This window comes from Lonchura striata, chromosome 2 (genome assembly GCF_050655825.1).
Source record: "Lonchura striata isolate lonStrDom1 chromosome 2, ASM5065582v1, whole genome shotgun sequence".
Taxonomy (NCBI): domain Eukaryota; kingdom Metazoa; phylum Chordata; class Aves; order Passeriformes; family Estrildidae; genus Lonchura; species Lonchura striata.
Genome location: NC_140704.1, coordinates 43,273,395 through 43,299,087, shown reverse-complemented (window position 1 = coordinate 43,299,087; position 25,693 = coordinate 43,273,395). Strand labels below are relative to the sequence as shown.

Genomic DNA, 25,693 nt, shown 5'->3' with positions numbered 1-25,693 from the left:
TTGCTACAAGGTCTTCCCCAAGTTCTCCTCTCTGGGCTCTCTCAGCCTGTCTTCATAGGAGAGGTGTTCCAGCATCTGATCACCTTTGTGGCCTATTCCTGGAGTCACTTTAGGAGATAATTCTGTGCCTTTGTGCTGTGGGCAAGGCACTGATCTGGGGTTTGCATGTCTAGGAGCTCATTAGCCCTCTCTTTATGCTGTTGTGTTTATTTGGGTAGGTGGGGTGTTTTTAACATCAGGAACATGTTGTTCTGGAGGAGGATGTAGGGTTAAGCTTTAGCTGTATCTGTGGCTTAATGGTGTGACTGCTTTGAAAAATAAATACTCTTTAATAATAACCCCTCTCAGTGGTTCTGTAATGGTACATGAATAAACAGTGTCAAGCTTACAATATAAGTTGAAGGTAAAAAGACAGCAGGAAGAGGAAATCAAAACACTCATATATCACTTGACAACATAATTGCAGCCATTAATGATAAACAAGGAGAGTTTATTTCTCTTGAAATACCACATTTTCAAATACCATTGCTCTGTCATTATGTGAGAATGATAAACATTTTCATTTGCTATTTTCACTTTGTGGAAAAATATGGTTTGCCCTGTTAGTGTTTAATAAATATTCTAGTAAACTGAAGGGGTGACAAGATCTTATGAGTAAAATTCCACCTTGCTTACTGTTTCCCTACTTAATTCTAGAACTCAGAGGATTTCGGTGATCCTAGAGGCCTTTGCCAACCTTGAACACTCTGTGATTGAAAGAAAACTGATAAGGACATGAACTGTGAGAGAGCTGATGTGCATAACCCAAACCCCAATCAGAGGCTTCCCACTGGCAGCCTGGTTGCCAGCCCCATGCTTCTGAGCACCAGCACATGGGCTCCCCTGGAATGCCCAGGTGAATACTATTCAAAGGAAGTTGCTGTCCCCATCCTAGGGTGCTTCATAAAATCTGGCTAGTAGAGGAGCCCAGTAACCACAGTGAGAGCAGTGGGTGGGGTTCATTAATTTAGGATTGCTGTGTCTGTAGCTATGGCTTGGCTTGGGTTATTCTTCTGATTTATGTCATTTATCACCTTGAGATTTTGAATGGGAATACATTGGTTTCATAACTGTAAACATTATTTGTACAGTGTCTTCCAGTAAGTACTTCCTCTGCCCTTCTGTGCACAGGTAGTGCTTATTAATTGTATTTAGTGAGCATCTCTCTTCTGCAGCATATAGCCCTGCTCTGTTGCACACCTTAGCATGTGGCATAGCTTAGTATGATTTGTTCATGTAACACGCTTGAAGGCGCTTAACATCTGTAAGAATGTGCAAGAATGCTGACCTTGGGTGTTTAATGGTTTTGGAGGCAGCATGCAGTTTCTAGGGGAGGAATTTAAATTGATTACACATAACCTTAATGTTATCACACCAGAAAAATAATTCATTTCAATGGGTGCGGCTCTGCTGTGTCTGAAGTGAGGCAGCAAAACAGACAGATGGCAGTTTTCCCTGAGGAATGTGCACAGCTAAGTTGTGGTGTCAGGTAGGAAGGGGGTACCTCAGGACTGGTAGCCTTCAAATTAAAGCAGACTTCTGTGTCATGAAGTACCCGAAAAACATGTGGGATGTGAACTGTAGAAGACAGTTCAGTACCCTGCCCTTGTGCAATGCATCTTCCTTGCATCTCTCCCCTCATTTCTCAGAATTGTGTGCATGGTAAGTGGGAATGTTGCACTGGAGTGGGCATCAAGAAAGATTTCCAGCAGCAGCAATGTCCATAATAATGTCCTAGTTATCCCTCATTCCATTAAGGTATTACATATGGGGTCCCACCTTTATGCATGGTTGATATGGCCTAGAATCATTTCTGTTGGAATACCAAAGACCTGAGCTGTGATCTTGCTTTTTCATCCAAGTGGCACCCTCTGCCCATGAATTGAAAATCACTGCTTGGGAATAATTTTATTTGGGGACTAAATTCATATTTACTGTCATGGCAGTAATTTGGAACACTACAACAGAACCCAGAAGAGAAAGTCAGCTGAAAGCTGAAAGGTAGAGATGGGGTCCACTGTGCTGTGGTGCTTCCTGCTGCTTCTTAAATTCATATGTGTAAAATCTGGCATAAGATGTACATATTGAAGTTAAGTTATGCACAAATCCAGATTTGGGATTTTGGAAGAGGCAGGATTGCAAGGTGGGGTTGTTAGCAAAAAAATTGACTTAAACCAATTTCATATCAATCAAGTTGTGCTATATAATTTGCTTCACATTTCCCTGGGTGACACAGTCTTCCAGTCTGCTAAATCAACCTTTCATTTCTGTTTTCATCTCCTTCCTCACTTCCTTTCTAAGTAGTAGAAAACCTTTAAAAATGTGGGTTTTTTCAGGCACTCAAAACCTTGAAGAAGGTCCCTTGGCAAGTTGATTCTCTATTGAAAAGCAGAATGACTCATCATTCATAGGCAAGAGTCATTTTATAAAAGTTTCCTTTTTTATTTCTAAAAGATCAAGAGGGAAGATCAAGAATTCTGAAACAGTCTTTTCTGCACATGGCCTCTCTTGAAGTGATCTTCCATGAATTTCCACTATATCCCACCTGAACCCTTTTGTTGCTCCATGTAAGCTTCCAGCAGAAATTACAGAATTACAGCTTTTATGCTTCAGTCTTGTTTAATATACATCCAGCCAGCACCACACAAAATAAGCATGAAAATTTGGCAGTGGGCAATGAGAGATTTACTACGTGGTACATATTTCAAAATCACAGTTCCTTTCTTTCCAGCAAGCAAGAAAGGCATTATTGTCCATTGGTTTGTTCTCAAATTGCACAGCCTCTTTCCAAAGGGAGATTTTTCTCTGGAGTTACTATGTTCTTCCTTAGGCTAGCTTGAAATTTTCCCTTTATTTTAGAGCTGCGTGTGAGAAATAGCTTGATAGAAAATAAATGTTTTATTTCGTTTCCCTCATCTTTCATTTCCCTTTATCGCAAGACAAGAGAGAAATGCTTTCCCTGTATGGCACTTAAAGAGAAAATGAATTGTTTTCTGTGAAATTGCCAGTTGGTTTCTGACCTGCTATATTTACCCCCCCAGACCCAGGTGCCATGAAATGTCCTTCGGTTCTTTGTCACACAGTCGTGGATCCATAGGGCTGTGGCTGTGAGCCCAAAGGCTATCATCCTGCAGGTACAGCAAGCACCACAGACAGAATGTTTCAAGCCTTGTTCTTTGAAGCTGTTGGACCTTTTAATGGTGTAGCTGCTGAACCCCTGCCTGTTACGGGCTGTGCCAAGGGCACTCACCCGACCCACCTCCATCATACCATGGAAGGAGTTTCAGGGAGACTTTGTCTTCCCATGCTACTGAGAAGCCAAGGAGTGCTTTTGGAAGTGCAGTTTGCTGAGTGGCTGCTAAAACCATGAGCTATTACCCACTCTGAGTTAGGAGCTGAATAACCCAAGCACCACAGTGTATAAATTGTGTGTATACGTGCCTGTCCTCCAACACTCACTGTATGTTATTTCTGATCAGGAGTCTCTGTGACAGCCTTTCAAGCTTCACCTGTTTACAGTTCAGTGCAACTGCTCCAGCTGGCAAAACAGTCTGTTCTCTGCACTCTTTGAAAAAAACTCAAATGGAGTCCTGAAACTTCAGTGTAAACACAAAAGTGTTGGCCTGCTCCCCTATTGTGCATCCCCCCCAGTCAGATCTACCATGTTTACTGATGTCCAAAATATATGCTTTGATGTGAACACAAAGCTTGCTCATCTGACATACAGACAGTACCAGAAATACCAGGTGGTGTCAATCTAAAGTCAGTGCTTTAACTGGCAATCTTCTGTTAATCACTTAATAAGCTTTATTGTAGATGATTAAAAGTAACTGCATGTATTCAAATATGAGATTTTGAAAAAAATATTTAATTATTAATAATCAGGTGAAAATAATTGCTGTTTTAAAAATGTGGAAGTATCTTATCTGTAAATTCACGTGTAAGAAACCTAATGCATTACTAGTGCCCAGTTCTTTACTTACAAAGTATTTTTCAAACCACACTCTTACTTTTCCAAATTCTATTTATGTGTGGTTATATTTATACTAGTAGGTAGTGACTTCAAGAAAGCACAAATATCCAAGATATCAGTATACCACCAGATTCATCCCACAGACTGTGGACTTTAAATTAAACTGGACTCAGAACAAGTGTATGTGAGGTTCTGGAGAAGCAGGGATTCCTCTAAAAGGGCTTTGAAGGAGAAGAGAGTAAACATCTTACAGCTGAGTACTGGGCACATTGTGAGAGCTGTGCTGCACTGAGGGCAACACCTGAAAACTGATGGAGAGGGAGGAACAACGAGGGAGTGAGGAGGAAGATGTGTGTAAGGATGTAAGGAGTGTGAGCAGCCCAGCACTGCAGGCACTGGGGGCATGGTTTGGAGCAACTGAGGAATTTGGAGAGAAGCAGTTCTGACAGGAGAGACATGGCTTTGTGCTGCAGGTTGGTGGGAACAAGGGAACAGGCTGCAAAATGGGATGGATGTGGGTAGCAAACCTAGGAAGTGTTTGTAGCTAAGGACTGCACTGAAAGGATCCAGCTTTGGCATCATCTGGAAGAGCAACCTGATAAAATCAGATAGATGAACTCTCAGGAGAGCAAGGTTGGAGGGAGATGGGGGAGATAAAGCAGGCTCACACACTTGATGAGCCTGCTTAAACCCAGCTGAAAAGATAAGCAACCCTTTTGAAATGAGAGATTCAAGCACATAATCTTCAGAAGAGGAATCCAGGCACTGAATTATTTCCTGAGGAAAGTGCCTGCCGGTTGCCTGCAGGTTGGCTTTCATTCCCTGATTAAGGGCAGGATTTAAATTTAAGCCCCATCCTTAGTTGGTTTAAGTAATCCCCCGCTTGCTGTGCCTGCTGCTGTGCACTCTTGGTACCAAGATTATTTTGTAAGGGACCAGCAGGATGTATAGACCTCACATTTTGAAATGCAAGGATGATCTATGCTGAGGAGTCCACCAGCCTCTGCCTCTCTGTTCTCCTTTCATCTGTCTCTGCCTCCCTGTGGCAGTGGCTGCCAGTCATTTAATGACAAACTGAATTCCTGCCAGTGACTTGTTGGGTGTGTCGTGGCCAGTGAACTTAGTGCAACAGCTGGCAAGAAGCAGAGAAATGGGGTGCAACACATTAGATTGGTGGAGGAAGAGAAAGTTTTGTGCAAAGAGTTACACAGAGAAAAGACTTCATCCTGCATCTGGTATGTACCCAAAAGTAGCTACAGCACAATATTGGAGGTTCACTTGGAATTTAATGTGTGCTTGACAGGCTCTGTGACTGATCACATCTGTGCCTTCCTGGCAGTTCTTATCCAGCACAGGTTGTGTGAACATCTCCAGAAAGCTGTTGACAGACAAAATCCTAAAAGGTGATAATATCTTGAAAACAGCCCAGCTTTCTTCTCTCTTCTTTTTTAATTTTTTAACCCCTCCCTTGTTTTAATAAGTTTTCTCTCGTTTTTCATTCTCTTTCCTTTCTTTTCTTTTTCTTTTTTTTTTTTTTCCCCTTCAGTACCACACTAACTGCCATCAGTAATCCCTGATCAGCTGTTGTCAGGCACTGCAGATTTGGTGTGACAGCAGTGGTGCTTGGGCTCTGTTCTGCACATGGAATTCTGGCATTTTTCCTCCTGTGAAAAGCAGAAGATGCTTGGCTACTTCTCTGCAGTGCTGGAAAATAGATTTTATTTCACATTAATGTAACCTGCTTGTCCTCAGCTGCCTTTTTGCCACTCTGTCCAATTTACTTTGTGTTTAAAATAGAAAACAGCGGGGCAGAATCTGACAATTTTTGCACCGTGAAGTATTCAAAAGCCAAACTTAAACTGATCAGCCTTGGAGGATTTTACATGCTAGAGACTAGATCTCATAAAATCTAGCTCCAGGTCAACAGACTAAGTAATCATAGTCAAAGCTAACTAAAATTACCTTTTAGACATAATTTCTAATTTCTTATAGTATCAGTGCAAAGACACACAAAAAAAAATCCCTGAATATAGAAATACACATTTTGCATGTTCTTCTGCATAGTCAGACCAAGCAAACCTGCATGAAAGGATTGAATGTGGATGTACCATCTCCACAGCAACAGTAATGCAAAGGGAAGTGGAGGGCAGGCTTTTCCAAAGCAGCTCTTCACTGAGGGACTGGGATAACTGGGGGTGACTGGGAAAGCAGTGACTGTAAGACGCAGCTTGTATTGGGAGACTGCAGGACCACATGTGCTTCCAGCTCCTGAGAATGTGTGCTCCTCTCTAGCCAAACACTTTCCTGTCACCAGGAGTTGACTGCAGAGTTGTGCTTTCAACCTCAAAACTGATCCCAGTGCAACCTGGGGTGAGCCCTCCTGACACAAATGTCTCACATCCTGGGAGGGCCTCCCTGCTGCGGCACAGGAAAGCCTTTGGACCTAAATAGCATCAGACTGGCACACAGGGCTCCCTTTTAGGCCCTGTGCTAATCAACATCATCACAACTGACTTGGATGCAGGACTGGAAGGGATAATAAGTTTGGAGATGATACAAAATTTGGATGATGTGTCAATTGCCTTGAGGCCCTGCAGAGAGAGCTTGACAATTTAGAGATGGGCAATCACCAACTCTATGAAGTTTAACAAGGGAAAGAGCCAAATTCTGCACCTGGCTTGGGTGCAGAATTTGAAAATACAGACAGAGGCTGGAGAGAAGTGTGGAGTGTTGTGCAAAGGGACCTGGGAGTCCTGGTTGATGGCAAGTTGAACATGAGTCAGCAATGCCCTGGCAGCCAGGAGGGCCAAGTGTGTCCTGGGGGCATCGGGGAGCCAGGCAAGGGAGAGGATTGTCCTGCTGTGCTCTGGGGGACTAGGAAGAAAGGAAGAAAAGAGAGAGAGAGAGTTTGTTTTTCTGATAATATATTACTAACAAAAGCATGAGACCATGAACTGCATGGACAGATGCAGTTCAGATCTCCTTTGTGCGCTAAGACAATGTAGTTTTCAAATGAGTTGCAGTGGCACAGACTGCAAAGCAGCAAGGCCACATCAGTTCTAAGGGACTTAAAATTATTATTCAGAAAGTCAGAGCAAGCTATTCTTCAGTGCCAAAAAATTTCAGGTCATCTAATTATGGGGTGTGCGCTACCAGCAGTTACAGTAGGAAAACAAGTGCCTTTTGGAAAATTTTCCTTGCCTCTGTTTTAACCTTCAGGATGAGTTGTATCTTATCCAGTGCTTCAGCATGTGATGATTCAGGTGGGATGTGCAGGAGTTGGTATCAGCTCTGCTGCCCCAGCAGTGAAGCTGCTGGCAGTTATTGACTTTATGGGGAGTGCTGACAGGTCTTTCCTGAGCTCAGAGCTGTTTCCCATTCCTCACAGCCCACAGATAGCCCCCACTGCCCTGTGAGCTGTCTTAAGGTTTGTTGACACCATCTTATTCACTAGCTCCATTAAACAAATAGGTGTGTGGCAACCAAACCATTTAGGCTGTTCCAAGATCTTTCTGTGATGCAGGTCCAGGCCAAATGGAGGCTGGTGCTCCCTGTGAACACAACAGCTCACCCTGCACTGCCTGTGTTTAGGAGGGCTTGTGCTGTCTGTATTCATGCCCTGGATCCAAATTCCTTCAGCAGAGCAGGGAGTGATGCAGTCTCTTGGTACAAGGAAAATCTAATAGATTTTTGCTGATGCTGTAACAGAACCACATCACTGGAGCTACAATAGACTTCCATGAGGAGATATACTTGAGTCTTTGAAAGAACCAGAAAACAAAAGCTTGTTGGTTTTGTTTTTTTAAGTAAATTGTTAGTGGCTTCTCACCATCTTTCCCTTTAATTAATGTCATGTTTGCACAAACACTGTGAAATCCAAACAGAATATGAAGTACCTTGTTAAATGCAACTGGTATCCAATCCTAGTGCCACAGTCCCGTAAGTGTCCCAGGCAAGAAAATGAGAGTGGGAGACAAGCTATATTTGCAATTTTCATTACCACAACAAATCTAAATAATCAATCCATTCCTTTTCATTGCAGTTTGATCACACTTTTTTTTTTCTTATCATCTCTGTCTAATTGAGATGCAAAATGATGTGCAAATGCTGGCCCTCGACTTGCAGGTATTCATTTTTCATGCATCATCTGTTGTTTAGGTTGAATGGGCTTCCCTTACCCAGGGATACCTCTGCCTTTTGAGCTCTTAAGCTAATTTGACCATCTGCTCATTGTTTGTTGAGGGTCTTCTCTGGAAGTCCTTATTCTGAGCCTAATACTGCTATTTACTCTCATCAGTAACTGCAGCTGCAGCATCAATAATGACTGCAAAGCGGCCCTTTCCTTTACTGTACTTCTGGGGTGGACTTTTCCTGGAATTTGTTGTACTTCTGGGATAATATTTGCCTGGAAATGCTACACAAGTTTACAAGAGAGGAACTACAGGAGTTGTGCCTCTGCTGCTCAGCCCCTCTCTGTGAAGCAACTGAGCTGAACCACTGGTCAGTGAAGGAGGATCCCAAAGGCTGGTGACTCCCATGAAAGAACTGCATTCTTCAAGTCCTGATGTTAAACCTGTATGAATTTTGGCATCAATGAAGCAAACCAACAAAGCTGAACTACTGAACAATGTGAAACGGATGAAAATTAGAACCCTGACTGTACTTCATATTCTACCTGCAGTGAATTTGCAGAAAGCACCTGTGGGAACCCTGGGCTTGCTCTGGGGTCTCATGTGGTGAAATTTCTACTCCAACCCGTGCTTCCAAAGAAAAACTGTGCAGGCTCTTGCTGTTTGGTCTCAAGGCAGTTTGTTGTTAGTTATCTAAAAGATTTTCTTCTCAGGCTGTGGCTGTTTGGTCAGCGGCCTGGGCAGAGGCTCACACACACCCTGACATCCTCTCTGTCTGCTGCTTTCTTCTTCTCCCACCCCGCCCAGGGCTGCTGCTGTCTTTTATATGATATATTACGTATTACATGTTTATAGTTTTCCCCCAATACCTACTACCTATATTACAAAGTGCTTTTCTACTCTAAAACCATCTGTGAATGCCAACATCACCAAGAACATGGAGGCAAGGAAAAGGAAGGAGGAAGAACAGGATCAGCCCACTTTCCTCCATCTTAGAACTTCTGACCCCCATGTACAAAGTAAAAACCCCCCTGCACAGGTGCTAAAACCCCCCTGTACAATACAAAAAAAAATTTCCCTCTATTTTGTAACTACTTTTACTATACTGTCTTACCCTTTGTGACTGCTTGCTCCACCTTCAAAGTTGGTAATTCATTCCATGGCTCAAACTCAAAATCACAGCTGTTTGCAGCTGCCTGCCGGGGTCTAAAATGCTTCTGACCAAGGTCTGGAACCTCTAAAAATGTCTGAGAGACATTCTGAGTTCCAACAAGCACCTACATTTAGTCTCCTGTATTCAGTTTTGCCTACTTTCCAACTATGGACATCTCACTAGGTGTTTAAATTATTTGACCTCTTACTTCGGTACATAAAATTTAGATGTAAGACATTTAAGACAGTCTTGAAAAAATGTTCTGACTTGCTGTATAGATCTTTGCATTCTGCTCCTCAAACTCTTGTCTAAGCTGGGGTAATGTCCATGAATTGTGGCATAAGAGGTTCAGATTAGACATTAGGAAGAAATTTCTCCATGCTGGAACAGGGTACTGAGGAGCTGTAGATTAAGTGTCCAGTTTAGATCAGTATCTGAGCGAGAGTCAGAGATGTGGAACTGCTGCACGTTGGCACCAGTGGTGCTCAGCCAACATTTCTGAGACTCTGAAAACTACCCTAGACTGCATGTATTTCAAATATAGGCAGGAAGCTGATTTTCATAGCTATGAAATGGCCAGAAACAAACAACACAAATACTTGTTATACTATGTATTCAGAAAAGAATGGGATTTATTTTTATTTTTCATGAAATGTGCTATCAAGTCCTTGCTGTGCATTGTCCATCCCCAGCAAGCCAATCTTGCTGCTCTTGACTAGAGCTGCAGCTCAATCACTTGCTATGTTTCTTAATGGACAAGCCATGTTGTATAATCATATTTTAAAACATAAATTTAGTCTGAAAGTTAGCTTTGTTTTAGCCAATAATCTTCAGCAGCACTTGGTGGATCTACCTGTTTCACTGGGTTCTCGTTGGTCTTTCACATGTTTTTATTGGTGTTTCCCCAACCAGGCTTTCATTGGATGTGTGAGTGAAGGGGAGCAGTGGTGCTGCTGTGAGTTCCCGCTCTGAGCATGAGGGAGGTGTGTACAGGTTGGGGCAGCCCCTAAGGGGTTTTCCACCTGTAGAATTCCCAAGGTGTATGATTCTTTGCTAGATGCCATGAGATGTCCCTGGAAAAGTTACTGATAGCTCATCATTTCCAGTCCCTGACAAGCTGTCACCTCTGAGCTGCCAGGTGTGTGTTGAGATGTGAGATGTGTTCAGACTCCAAAATGTTCGTTTCAAGACACTGCACCAGCTTCTTCCCCCAGGGAGAGCAGCTGGTTTTTCCCCATGTGAATAGGGCCTGAGAGCCCTCACCAATAGTCCTGCTGCCCTGTACAGAGTGAGGCTGGATGGCAAAGCTTGGGCCACTGGGAATGTTGGGATACACCCGTAGCCAACCACCATTGTCCAGTAACATCTCCAAGTGTGCATCCTGTGACAGAGAGCATCCCCAGACATTCACCTCTGCCTCTTAGTGTAGTGTCAACACACTGGTCCACCTTCTCTACTTTCCCTCCTCACTCCAAATGTTTACTTACATACGTTCCCTCTCCCAATAAACCACTTCAGCTTGACATACAGAGGCTGGAGATGCCTTCTCTCTGATTTTCACCCATAACTCGCTGTGAACTATTTATAGCATCAGTTGAAGTCCATTTTCCCCACCGTTTTGTACTCATGACTTAAGCAGAGTTCAAATGCATGTCTGCATGAGAGGTGTAGGAGGCTTTAAAGAGATGAAAATGACACGAAGGCAGCTGCTGCCTGTCGGCTCCGTTGGTGCAGCTCAGCGCTCCCCTGTCCGTTGCGGACGAATCGACTCACATTAATCAAAATACAGTTAATATTAAAAAAAGCAAACTCTTCTGCCTGGGTGCTAAATTTCTATTCATTCTGCAGTTTAGCTTCCTCCACAGGCTCATCAGAAAACAGAAATCACCATTGTGCTGGTGATTGCTGGAATTCTTCTTAGAGGAGCAGAAGAGGGAGAATGCAATATAATTTAGGCTTTACAATCTGGAGATGCAGAGAGAGAAGTCTCAATTTTTACTGTGCATATTATTACCAAAGCCACTTCCAAAGTCTCTGTAAAAATCGGCCTTACCAGGTAGGGGCTCAGGAGGTAGCCCTGGGGGGTCTGAGGTGCCCATCCCCACAGCTTGTCTGCAGAGTCCAAAGAAACTATTTAGGTGTGGGGCTGGGTTTGGTCTTGCAGAGCAGACTTGGGCAGCCCTGGAAGATGCTGTGGGAAAGATCCTGCAGGCTGGGTGCCACAGTGCACCCATTGCCCTGAAGCACAGCAAAATGTCACGCCCTGGTGAGAGGACACTGGTTTTCCCTTAGAAAATCTCAGCCAGCTTCAGCCATAAACAATTTGGGTGGGTGTGTTTTCATCCTTGGTTGTTTGTAAAAGCCCTCTTCAGTTTGGCTTCTCTATAAATAGCAATTACTTCTAGTTCCTGATGAGAAATGTCCGTGGTGCAAAGTCCTACAGGAAAATGCACTTCCTGCCAAGTCCAGATGGAGGGTTTGGAAGGGAGCTGCAGTTCCCCATGTGTTACACGAGGCCTAAATGAAGCTCTTAGGGAACATAAAGGATTTGTGCCAAGTGGGATGGACACATCAGGTAAAGGCGTCAGGCAGACACCTGGTGTGGCTCTGTGGAATGAAGTCTCTTCCTGGCTCTGCTCTGCTGACCCCTCCATCCATCATCACTCCACAGCAGTCTGATTGGACTGGGAGGTCAACTTGGTCACTGGAGACAGCCGCCCATCCCAGATCTTCTTGATGGTTGTGTTTGCCCCAGGGAAGAGTGGCCAAAGCCTGGAGAATGTTCTACTCTTGTAGGCTTGTCCCTGAACCTCAAGCATGCAGTACAACCTCACAGTGCTCAGCCATGGAGAATTATCAGTTGAGATCCAGGTAGAATGGTGGAAAGTCTGGCTGTGCCTGAGGAGACATCCTGTGAGGCCACCCAGGGCCGGCGCTCTGAAGTGTCCCTGTATCAGGGCTGGTGTATGCCCTGGGTGCCATTTTACTCCAGACACCATGTGGGTGAGATCCTGGAGCTGATACTCCCTTCTCCTCCTCTTCCCCTACTCAAATACTCTTGATTTGCCATGTCGATACTGCTGCCAGGCCTTTTATTAGCACTAGATGAGAGGTGGCTAAATGGTCGAATTTTGCACAGCACAGATATATTGATGAGCAAGAGGCTTATCAACACATGATAAAAACACAGATGATTTATGCCTCCTCACTGACCTGGCATGGTAAAACAGTGACTTCTCTATGTATTGTGCAACCTTAGATAGAATAACAGGTAATAAATTGGTAGTAAACTATGGCCATATTCAAAGCTTGATCCTAAAACCATTTTTGCTGCATGGATTAGTTGGAAATTGCACTGCAAAGAACTTTCTGAAGAGACATCTTTAATTTTCTCTATTGCTTTTGTCATTGCTAGTAAGTGCCCTGCTTAATTATGAATGCTTTATGCTCTCCCTAGGATTTCATCCTTTCCTCTTCTCCCGTCAGGAACCTTCGTCTGTGAATGTCTAAAAATGCCTCAAAGGAAGAAATGCTCAGTGGAATCTTTGCAAGGTTTTTGCCAGCCTCCTTTAGGTGAGAGTGGGGTTTCACCCATCTATCCCAAAACAGGCAACTGCCATCCTTGTGCGTTGTAAATGCCTAAAATCTATCCATTGTCAGTGGATGTCTCCAGATGCAGATGTACCTTGGGAAGTCAGCTGTGGGGTGTCTGCTGTAATGGATTATGTTCCTTTCCCATATTTCACTGGGATCTGCTTGGCGTGGGGATTGATTTTACCACGTCCTTTAATGGCAGTTCAGTCTAGCTTGTGATCAGAGCTGAAACTGGAGCCACGTTGTGACATTTGAAAAGGCTATAGTGAAAACCCTTTAAATGGTACCGGGTCACTGAGAAAGGACAGAGTTGGTGTCCATGCAGACACAGCACTTTAAGGAGCTCAAGTGTTTCTGTATAGGCTTCTGCCCTCTTTTTCCCCTTTTACAGATGGCATTTGATCCTGCTTTTATGTGGAGACAGATGGGAGAACACAGTTGAAAGAGAGCTATAAAGATGTCTTTCCCAGAGCCCTGTTGTAGGAACACACCCATTCAGGACAGAAGTTCAGAGAAACTCACTTTGCTGAAGAGGCTCATGTAAATGGGGATGAAGACAGGCCAATGCCCACTGGGCTGAAGGCTTGTCCTTAAGAGAGTTCTGCTGTATGGGGCTGTGGTTCAAGGACCATATTAATCCCCACAACAATTCTGAGGATAGTACAGTTAATGTTTCCATCTTGTTTTTATGCATTTTATAGATTTTTTTTTTTTATTGTGAAGATGTAGATTTGGAGGATGTTGTGTGTCATATCCCCCATCCACCCCCTACCTTCTGCAAAAAAACAGAGATGATACTATTTTTCACAAAGAGTAACAACATGGTTTTTTTCTTCAGAATTTGAGATAACTGTTTATTTCTGCTATTTCTGAACTCTCTCTGGCTAGTTTTTTCATGCATCAGTTGTTAGGGTTGTATACAAAAATAATTGAGACTTATGTCTGCCTCATGCTCTTGTTTTTTATTCATGTCACTAATAATAGCACAGGTTCTGATCACAGTGGCTCAGCATTTAGAGTCAGATATGTCAGATAATGTGCACATTTTCTTCTTTTAAAAAAAATACTTTTCTGTGTCTAAAGTAATTGGATCAAATTAAAAAAAATATTATCTTACAGCCCTCAGTGCATCTTCCTTCCTCTCATTAGTCAGTAAACACTTCCCTCTGATTCCTGGAGCCTTTGCATTAGGCCATTACAGAGAACAGGGCTTCTTGAAGCAAAAGATATTTTTCCATTCTCATAACTTACAGTCACAAACTTTTTGGATTTGATTATCAGTTGTTTTGAAGCCAGTTCCAAGAAGAGCAGTTCCCAGATTCACACAATTGTGTTTGGTTTGTGGGATTGTTTTTTTGTTTGTTTGTTTCATGATGATGTATTCATTCATCAAGGCAAAGTTTGTTTTCACTCTGGAGTACTGTCACACTCCCAGTGTGAAGGCTGCCAGGATCAGCAGTGATCCTTGTAGAAGTGACCTAACTGCACAGACAGCCATGGACCACCTTAGAGGAAAAGAGGCTTCAGGAATAGAGATGAGTCAGAGAAGGATGTATTCATCATCTGACTGAGGTCACCAGCTGCCGCGCTCCCGCCCCGGTTCCTTTTCTCCACAACCAACTGCATTGGCCCACAAGATGTGAAAGGGTGATTTGCACCAGCTGACATTAACCATGGTGAAGAAAAGCCCTCCTCTTTGCCTTGTTCTCCCTGGCATCCTCATGCTCCCCAGATCTTTGTACCTTCATTTGACCTAGGTTATTCACAAAATGAGAAGAGTCTGAGATTCATTATGCTCAAGGATTGGTCATGTTCTGGCTTGCTAAAGGGATGTGAATAATTCAGAAGCAGCAAGGATGTTTCCCAGCAGTGTGTGTCTCAAAGACCAGAAACAGGGACAAATGAAGGCAGAGATGCTCTGCCAGGGCTGTAGGCCAGAGCAGCTCCTTTGGCAGCCTAAGCCACAGCCAGGTTTGGCTCACACAGGGCTAGAGGGACTCATCCAGTTCCCTCTCCACTGCCCTTGGCCACCCCTTGTGCTCGGCAAGCGCACACGAGCACCGAGCCTGCATGAAGTGACAGAGGATTGCAGTGCTCACCAGCCTGGGACAGCATGTTAACAAACCCAGGCATATTAAAGGGAAGGCTCAACATATTCCTGGGGAGCAGTGAAATTCAAGCAATTGCTTTTAGGTAGTCCTTTTCAGAGAACCAAGATGGGAAGACCACCTGCCTTCCCTGGTCCATTGTGATAAGATGGCAAACTATCTTGGAGCACCTCCCCGCTGCGGATGGCTTCTCAGCTGGATCCTCCACAAAGCTTTTGATGTGTTGGGGAATCAAAGGGAGAGGCAGAAAGAATAGGCAGAAGTCATACATATGAATGTGCACATACATAGACAGTAACCTTTCCTCCTCTGATTACCCTGGCAATAAATGCTTGTGACATCAATACTTTATGATTACGAACCGGTGCTGTTACCAAGCGCTGCTTTGGAATTGCAGGTGGGGGAAGAGGGATTAATCACCTCACTGTAACATAGCTTAAGTGACAGCTCAACTTCTATAAAGTTACAGAAGTTGGAATGAACAAACACCATACAGATAAGCCATTAGTTCTGCAGGAAGTTTCACATAATGCATGAATTTTTTATGTGGCTGCTCTTGGCTGGGCATTTTGCTTCATACAAAATAGCATGACAAAGCACTTCTGTATGTTTATGTGTTCATGTGGGTGTGAGGCTGTGGGTGTGTGTGTGCATACATGTGTGCACATGTGTATGTCGTATACATGTTTCATACGCATTTTACGTGCATGTATATAAATATATATAAAATATGCACCATTATATATACATTTATATATGCACACGTACAGAATGCAAAAGTGCCATGTTGAAGTGCTAGGGTGGTTTAACACTCACAGCTATTTTTAGTTAAGTAAATAAGAGCAGGAAACATTTCCAGCGTCTGTGTTCCTGCCAGCTGTTAAGATCTAGCCAAGAACAAGAGGTGTGCATAAGTTTTGAAAATAGATTCATTAACGTCATATTTTTACTCCTGAATTATGACTGATTTGGTTGATTTTTACACTCTTCTACATTTCATGCCTTACAGAAAGATTTGGCTTCCAAAGCCTGGCGCATTTTCTGCAGTTCTGATTGTGGTGTTGAAGATGCAGTTCAGTGGGTGCAGTTGCAGACGGGGCCGCAAGGGCCAACAGAGGGATAGAGACATCACTGTAGATGAGAAGAAGGGCCTTTTTAGGGTAAATATGCTTGTTGTCTAGCACTTAGTGCCAGAAGGTGAGGAAATAATTACCAGGAAATAAACATGGGTTTAAAATGGCCAGGCATCAATTTTAGCCTGAAAAAAGTGTGAAGGCGTAGATTAAGCATTTGTCAGTTTTGACACACAACTTCTTTAGGTCATGAAGCCCACTTGGCTATGTGCAACCCCTACCAGGGCTTTGCAGTCACTTCCCAAACTGAATTCACAGCTAACCAATGTGGTATAAATTATAGGGATTTGGCATATCAAAACATTAAAAAGCTGGGAGGGAGATGGCTTCATATACAGAACATAATGAAATCTAAACACAGAGCTTGGGACTCTTTGGGCTCTCCTAGGAAAGGAAAATACCATCAACTCCTGAGACCAGTTTAGTTTTGAATGGTTGCCTAGATGTAGAATCATACAATTTTTTGGGTTGAAAAGGACCTTAAAGATCATCTAGTTCCATCCTGTTCATCATGGACAGGAACATCTTCCACTAGACCAGATTGCTCAGGGCCCCATCCAACATAGCCTTGAACACTTTTGGGATGGAGCATCCACAAGGTCTCTGGGAAGAGTGTACTTTTTTTACACTGCCAAAGATGTTGTCTTTCAAAACTGTGTGGTACATAATTTCTCTGAAGCTGGAGAGTCTCTTCAAGGGAAGATCTTATGTTTTAAAAAAGGGAACTTGATCAGTTTGAAAAGAATCAAAACTGAATATCAGATGACCATTAAGAAAATCTTCTTAAAGTCCTTAGAAGGGTGGAGTGACTGAAGGTTTTTTCATTGAGCATGAAACATCTTTGGCCTTCATTACAGCAGATCCCAGGCCAATTATCTTCTGCTATCTGTTTGAACTCTAGAGTGGCTTTAAAAATCTTCCTCTCTATCAGCTGCTGGGAGAGCACAGGGTCCTTCCCTCACAGCCATGGCCCAACTTGTACAGGCTCCTCAGTTTGGGGCAGCAGTCTCTAAAGCTGGTCCCAGTCCCACTTGTGGTCAGCAGAGCCGTGGGAAGCTCTGACAGGTAGGATCTGCCAGTGGTGCCATCACAAGCAGCAGTACAGAGCCCAGGGCTGCCCTGAGCACCAGGCAGGCTGAGGAGGGATTCACCATGGGCACAGATTATCCAAAGTCCTTCCCACTGAGGGGAAAAGAGACCCTCTGGCACTTGGGCTGTCTGCCAAACAGTGCAATGCTCCATCTTCAGTGAAAATTAGTTCAGCCAAAGGGTTTGGAGGAGGCGGGAGCTCTGGGATTGTTGCTAGATGCTGCACGAGACTATAAATACTACATTTAAATTAAACATCATCATCATCATCTGCACAAAGGAAACAACTGGGAGAGTTGCTGCGTTACGTTTGCAAAAAAACCCAAACCAACCTTTAAAGATATTCATTAATAAATATACTCATTAATAACATTATTTGTTCCAATATTTATATAAAGCAGTTAACAGAATAGTTCTTGAGTTAGTGCTGTAAAGAAGCAGATACAGAGAAAGATTTGGAGCAGCAAAGGCACAAGACACATTGTATTGTGCAGTATCGCATTTGAACTATCTTAACCCTGGGAGAGGAAAATGAGCAGGAACTCAAAGCAATAGCAATAAAATATTAAAGATTTGAGAGAGAATGTTGTAGGCAGTAGTCATTGCTATCAAAGATAGACAATGAGCTCTGGAAAAAAAAATCCGTTTGGCTGTGATGAAATGCTAGGTAATTGTCTGTCAATTTTAGCTGAGGAAATTAGCAAATGACTCACAGGCTGCTAGCGGTGGAGAGCAGGGGGAGCCTCATCCATCATCTCCAGAGCAGCCTTTGCTTTCACACACTCTCTGCTGTTGTTTAACTGAAGGACCATGTGATGAGAAATGCATAAGATCATAAATAAAATGTTTCAGGAAGGTAGAGTTTTAACCCAAGCAGTTGCAGCCAAGTGTGATGCTAATGGTTTGAGGGATTTTTGTTATAGCTGATGTTCAGAAAGGATTTCCTGAAGGCTTGGTCCCTGGCACAGGGCTAGAGAGGCTTGGCAGGTGGGAGCTGTGGCCAGTCAAGCAGAAGAAGTCTGTGCAGACAAGCATCAAACAGGTCTGAGCTCCAGGGAGTTCAGGGGTTTGTCTCTGCTTCCAGAGCAGTGAGTTAAGTACATAATTAATGGAAATGGCACTATAATCTCAGCTGGGGACTTCCTTGCATTTTAGGTGAAAAACTAAGGCCTGAGCAGCCCAGCCAAATGCTTTGTACTAAGAAATGTGTGGCAGGGTGGGATGTGTTGGTTAGATTTTGGAAGAGATGTGAGCCATTGCTTTTCTTAAGATGAAAACCACTCTTACCCAGGCTAGTATGGGACATATCCTGGACTGGAGGAGGGCAGGGAGGGATGAAAAATACCCCAAATGACAGAATTTTATTAGCTAGAGGGAGTGGAAAAAAATTTTAGTTAGCACAACATTATAACAAGCCCTTATAAAACCAGTGCTGTTCTGTTGCAGCTCCATTGACAAAACAGAGTGTAGGTGGTCTGGTGAATCAAACCTTGTGTTTATTTGTAAAAACAACAAAAAAAATATATTTTTCCTGGCAAAGTAACTAATAGAGATTCAATCTCTGAAACTGTGACCATCTCTGTTTATAGGAAAGACAACAGCTAGATGAAGCAAGGGCCCTTTTGAACCCTCACACCCTGTAAATTCAGAAAAGAAACAGTCAAAATAACCCTCATTCACTTTCCCATAAAATAACAAGTTGGTATGAAATTAATGGTATCATTTGTTACCAAAGAATTTTCCAAGTATAAATAGACAAGCAGTCAGATAAATGCAGTCTCAAACAAGGCAGCAACTCCTATATGAATGGTATAGTAGTTTAGCAATGTTGAAAACTGCAGTTGAAAAGAACAGCTTTTCAACTAAATTCTCTCAAGAAAAACAGCCCAAAATTTGCTTCAAATTATCACCTTTTCTTACAAACCAGCAGCAATTATTCTGTTTCACACCAAAGCTGATACACCTGTAGAGGGGATAAAAAACTCACCAAACCTCAGTCAAAAAATGTGCCAGAGACAACTCCTTTGATGGCAGGCTGTTTTGATTTTTTTTTTTTTCTGCAAAGTATGTAAATGTTACGTTGTCTTCTGAAATGACTGCTAAATTAGCAGGAAAATGTCTGGATGCCTGTGCATCAGCTTTCCAAATAACCTACATCCATATTTTTTATATTTTGTCTCTTGTGTTTCTTATTTGTGCTCTTAAACTGTGGTCAAACCTCTGAGTAAGAAGTTTATAGATCTCTCATAGGGAAAGAAAAGTGATTATGAGAAAACCAGTACTTCCTATTTCTCACAGATGATACCCTTCTTGCCCTTTTCACAGGAAACAGTTTTTACAGTGAAGTTACATTACATTAAAGTCCCCCAAATCAGAGGTAAAGATGAAAGCACATTAGTATGAGAACTAACAGTAGAAGCCCAAATGTTGCATGAATCCTGTTGATCCCGAATATCTATAATGTTCTTCCTCAGTTCCCTTCCCAGAGCACAATCCACAGTTATTTTACAAAACCTCATTGATTTTCCTCTCTTCTCAGCACTCTTCAAAGACAGGAGAGAAAGCCAAGCACAGCGTGGATGGTACTAGGCAGGGTCAGCCTGCTGCAGAGGGAGTTGCTGAGAGTGCGTTGCGTGCTGCTGCCCTAAAGATGCTGCCCTTGTTGGAAGAAGGAGACTTTCAGACAGGCAGTGTTTAATCCCCAGGTGAGAAGCTTGGGATCCATTTGCCATGGAGAACAGTAGGTGGTCAGTTCATGGTACAAGGCTGGTTAAGTCAGTCCTGGGAGGAGCAGGCTGCTCCTGGTGAGGCCAGACCCACTACCCTTGCTGGAGCTGTGCACAAGCTGGCAAAGCTGGGCTTGGCTCCCCCATCTTCTGGAGCAAATACTTTGGCCAGCTGCTGTCTCCTCTCAGATATGGTTGTGGTGGCTGAATCAAGGAAAATCAGGACAAATAAGAAGTGGCAGCAAGATATGGGTGCAGTCAGTTGTGCCAGTGTGGACACCACCCAGCAGCATTCAGAGACCTCTTGTGTCCTGTATCCTCAACCAGCAGCCAATCAGTGCCACATCACTGAATCGTAGAATCATTTAATTTGGTGAAGACCTCTAAGACCATCTAGTCCAGCCATTAACTCAGCACTGCCAAGTTCACCAAGTCCAGCTGTGTCCCTAGGCGCCACATCCACAGGTCTGTTAAACAGCTCCAGGGTTGGTGACTCAGCATCGACATGACTTCCCTTCCCTGTGCCCCAGGGTTGCATCACTCCCTGCCAGCCCAAGCACCAGTCTGACTTGCCACAGCTCTCAGGGCTGTCATTGCCTCTGGCCACCTGCAATAATCTCATCTTATGCCCCTTCCAGTGGTTCTCAGATGTTGCCCAGAGATAAAGAATGGGGGGGAAAGCCACGGAACAAGTGCAGGTCAAAGAGGTGACACATAGTAGAAGGTGGGAGAAAAGCTTTCTTCAGAGAGGCTGGAGGCACCTTCTTTGGTTGATATAATCCTGTCAGCCTGATTTAAGGAACCTGAGCAACACCTTTTCCAAGGCTAGACATGCTCTTAGATAGCTGCAAGCCCCAAGATATACATTGCTTAGCCAAACTCAACTTTCTCTCCTGGCCATACAACACTTCCTTGGAGCTACCAACAGGACAGAGAGCATATGGATGTGGCCAGTGGGTTGCACTGTCCTGAGATGGGCATAATTTCTTGCAACCTGCAGGTGGTCACCTGGTGGTTTTTCAAAGGCAGAAGATGGGTGTTATTTGGTAAACGGAGGCAAGAACACTGCCAGCTGGAAGGAGGCGCTTGAAAATTACTGTAAACACAAAGTGATGAACAAGTGTAAAAAATGCTCATGAGACTCTGGGGGGAGTAAGAAATTCACACCTGACCCCATGGTGGGGGTGAATGAGTAATTCCAGAACAGTGGGGCATGAGTCAGGTGGCAGGAGATGTATTGGGATCTTTCTTTCCAGACTCTTCTGAGTCAGGATCAGCCTGCTGCTACCCAGGGACCATTCTTTAAAAGGCATTGCCTTTGGGCAATCACTCTTCTCTGAGTGAAACAAGTCACAGTGTTTTTCTAACACTGCCAGAAATTCAAAGCAGGTACTGTAAGTCAACAAAATGCTAATTCCCCAAAGGTTAATTAAACTGAGCGGGGCTTGTAGATGAAATGCAGTGGCTGACTGATGCAATTAACTCAGGCATCATGGTTAGCATTAGGTGGCATTCCACTGAAGGGGAGCTCCTCAGATGAATTATTTTGGCACTTACTCCCTTGAGGTGGGGGGGGCTCCTGTACGTATCAGTCATTTTGTTCTTGCCTGCCTTCAGGAGATGGAAATTAGTGACACCCAATTCAGTCAACTGAGGAAAGAAAATGTGTTGCTTGTCTTCAAACTCTCAGAACAGGCACTCATAAACACTGAGTTATAAAATATGAGGCTCCATTTAAGTCAGTTTTCTAACCTAGATGCAACAGGTAAATCCTGTATTTTACTGTCTGACCTTGCAGGTGAAGCTGGGGACAGCAGATTGTTTTGTGGGCTTGGGGAGGCTGAAGACAAGAGGGCTTTGCACACAGCAACAGGGAGCACGGAGGAGGGTGGGGGTTTTGCCCTTAAGATATTAACTTTTGGTTTCAACATGAGTGTTCCATGTTGTCTTCCAGAGCAAAGAGCTGGAGGATGTAACTTCCTGAGCTTTGAGCTGCCTTTTGGGCGCCTGTTGAGACCAGATGAATGGCTATTGTCCCCAGGAGGTACCTGCCACATAATAAAAAAAAAAAAAAAAAAAAATCTTCCACTTACTGCTTTTTTTAATACAAATTTGAAATATAGAAATAAAATATCTTTTAGAAAATACATGGAACAATTATGTAACAGCTGCATGCAATTACTACATTGGATGATGTGACATTCCAAAACAAAGACATAATATGATTGTAGAGGTATATCTCATGAGTTCAAAAAACATGCCCTGCCCTCATTCCCCCTTTTTTTTGGCAGGTTTTTCTTTTAAAATACAGGCAATGGTTGCTTTTTCAATGCAGGTCACACCAGTTTTTGGCCATCTGGGAATAAATGGATTAAAAAAAACCAAAACCAAACCAAAACCAAACCAAAACCAAACCAAAACAAAACAAAACAAAAAAACCCAAAATAAGTAATCTCATGAACAAAAGTAAAAAGCCTGTACAAAACCTTATGCTTGGAGGTAAAGACCTCTTTTCTGTAGGATGAACAGAAAGTTTAGCTGGCAACCAAGAACAGCCAGGGGCAACATTTTTTCTGTTCCTATTTTATCACCAAACAAGGTTCTTTATGGTTTGTAGGTTTCCTTCATCATCAGGGCTTGTCCCCTTGAAAAATATTTCCCCGTGATTCTGATGTATGTTTTTGTGCTCTCTTTCTGGCCTTCATTCCTTCATTCCTGGTGTACAGTCAGACTGTCCTGAAGTGGTCTTATCATGAGGGAAAGGGATGATTAGCATGGGGAAAGGGAGATGCCTGCCTGGAGGAGTGAGAATGAAGTCTTTATAACCAGAAAAGACTACTCTGATTCCTCTGACTTTTAACTGGACAAAAGGAGGGCCATTTCTGTGCCTCTCACAGCCTATCAGCCCATGAAAAGCACCACAAGCTCCCAAGTCCTCAACTCTGATGCTCTTTATATCAGCTCTGTGCTATGGTCACCATGAGCAGCTATCACTGAGGTGTTTGAATGGGAACAGTGAGCAGTCTTCATAAAAGCCTGATTCCCACAAATGTCATTACAATGTTCAAGATCCCCTGCCGTGCCCCTGCACCAGGCCTGCCACATGGATCGGTGTGGAGACCGACCAGACCTCTCCAGGAACCTGTGCACCTTTTTCCTTGGGTCTTAAAAAGACAACAGGTCACAGACTCAATAACCATCACTCCAGTCTCTCCTGCTTATCTTTCTCCTTCAGCACAGCTAGGCAAGGATGCAAATAAAAACTCAACCTTCTTGAGAAGGTGGCCTGAGAAAGCTGATCTAGACTCTCCAGCTTGTAAATTAACTCTCTACTCTGATGCATCCAGCAGTTTGTTTTGCTCAGCCAAAGGCCTGGAAGGTCATAAAATCCCAACAAACAACCTTCAGTGGTTTGTTTTCTGCATTTAATTTGCTCGTTGGTATCATATTTCTCTTGAATCATATTTGCCTTTGGGCAGTTCTTGTTCTGAGAAAAATCTGTAATTACTCATATCTTCCTAGGGAAAGCAGGGCAAGGGCAGGTATAGGATGTCAAAGAGATGTCATCAAACTTATTCTATGCATTTTCCCTAGAAAAAGGTAACTCAGTGTCTGCATTCCTGAATGGCCTCCCAAAGACCCATAGATTTCCATTTCAGCCAACTTATGTCCATGTGTCTTACTATGGTTGTGGTCTGATGTTTTTATTAGCCAAACGTATTCAGGTCCTGATTGAGAAAGCTTAGTAAACTAATAAATAATGTACTCTTTATTTTTAGATCTATCTGTTAACACTCTACATAGCTCAAATAGCATAAGGATACCCAAGAGTACAAAACATTCATAAGCCCTATTCCTCTGCTTTTTGATAATCCCATTTCCTCCTGCTGAGAACATTTTCATCCTTGTGATTGCTTTCATGTGGCCCCATTCTCTTGCACAAAAGCAAATACCACAAACAATATTTGAGGAGTCTGAAGGACCAGTGATGTGAAAATTGCTTCAGTGTTAATTCTGTTTTCTAAATAAAGACACATTTTTTCCTGGACAAGGACAAGACAGCAGAAGGTGAATGGTACTGATGCTTTTATTCTTTTGCAACAGCTTCTTCAGTACATACCTGGAACTGCTGTGAGGAGACAGATTTTTATGCCACAAAGCTTCATGTATAGGCATTTTACCTATGGGCCATTTCACCTTCCTTGATGGTGAGGAAAGAAATAATGAGTGTTTACATATATAGGGATGTGAAGAGAGAGAGAGAAAAAGAGATACATGCATACATGCACTGCAAAAGGAAGTATTTTTAAAAATCACATGGCTTTGGTGTTCCTGAATATATACCTCCTGTCTTTTCAGAAGAAAGGCTTGTTTTGGGCAAGAGGCATGATGCTTATTTTCATCCTCTGTCATGTGCTAATCCTGTTTGTATCCCCAGGTGGTCTTTCTCTGGTTATTCTTACAGTCAAGTGGCACTGACTTGCTGCTGCTGTATTTCAGTGTATAGCAATGATGTCATTGCTGTCATTCATTATTATTTTTATTTATTTATTTGATGCAGAATCTGTTAATATGGAAGCTCTGTGTCTCTGTCCACTTGATAAATATCTCTACTGACACCAAGTTTTCCATGCCAGGACACAAGATGCATTTTGATAACACCTCCTTTCTGTGCAATGGTCCTGATGGATGGAACAGCCTCTGCCTTCTGATGTGGGCAAGAAAAAAATCTGCCTGGGGGAAAAGGAAACACAAACGAGAGCTCATAATGTAACACCACTGCCAAAATTCTAATGCTATTTCCCAGTGTGCATGGAGACAAATTACAGGTAAAACCAAAGGGTTGTGTTGTCACTTCCGTAGATTTTAGCAATCATTTTTGAAACTTGAACAGCATTTTAAAGGAAACTTGAACAGTGGTTTACAAAACTCTAACAATGTTTTGCCATTTTCCTTTTATACTCTCTGCAAGAACCAGTCTTGTCCATAACATGCCCACATAGGTCTACATCTTACTAAAATCTGGGAGGGAGGAGTGTTGTGGTCCTTTTAGGTGCCAGGTAAGCATTGCATGTAACCCTCTCCTATAGGTTGCTCTGCCTCCCCTTGCCTCCTAGTTTTCTCTCTTCCCTGCTCATGTCATGAGTTGGAGACACCAGTCCTTCAGGAACAAGACTGTCATGGATAAAAGGTCCCACCACCCTCATGCAAGGTCATCAGGGAGCTTGGAGTTCAGACACTTGGACTGAAACTCTGGAGTTGGGTAGTACAAAGTCCTGTTAGGAATGGCAAGAATTCTTGTAGGACCCAAAAATAGGGAAGTATCCTGGCCCCATGAAGGTCTTCACTGTGTGATTAATCCCATGGGCTAAAATCTAGGACAAGTTAAGTCTTTGAGCCATACTGTTCCTGAAAATATTGGTTTAAGATGAAGATAACAGTTGGAGTTCATGAGATGGGAGAAAATAGTCCATGGGTCTTGGAGAAAGGAAATTATGAGGAGGGGTTGAGAGGAAAAATGAACCATACTGAAAAAGTCACTGTGTGATATCTAAATTAGTATCATACTTTACCTATTTTCCTGACTATTTTCTGTCTCTTTTCATGCAACCTGTAGAAAATTAATGTTAGACTTTCTGAACAGCTATCAAATCTGTTGGACACACACACCCCCCCCCATCAAAAGTTATCAAAGGGGCCAGGCTGAGCACAATTGTGCAAGACTTCATTTGGAAGCCAAATAAAAAC

The 25,693-nt window shown here is 43.0% G+C and overlaps 1 protein-coding gene across 1 annotated transcript in view; it reads right to left on the bottom strand.

The window, feature by feature from the left end:
* Positions 1-10,010: 10,010 nt before the first annotated feature.
* NEK11 (NIMA related kinase 11) overlaps positions 10,011-25,693 on the bottom strand; it is a 121,358-nt gene continuing 105,675 nt past the window's right edge. Inside the window, exon 16 of the mRNA XM_085573260.1 lies at positions 10,011-24,679. Within this exon, the coding sequence (XP_085429386.1) occupies positions 24,556-24,679 (124 nt within the window). The 3' untranslated portion in view covers positions 10,011-24,555. The remainder of the gene's footprint in view (positions 24,680-25,693) is intronic.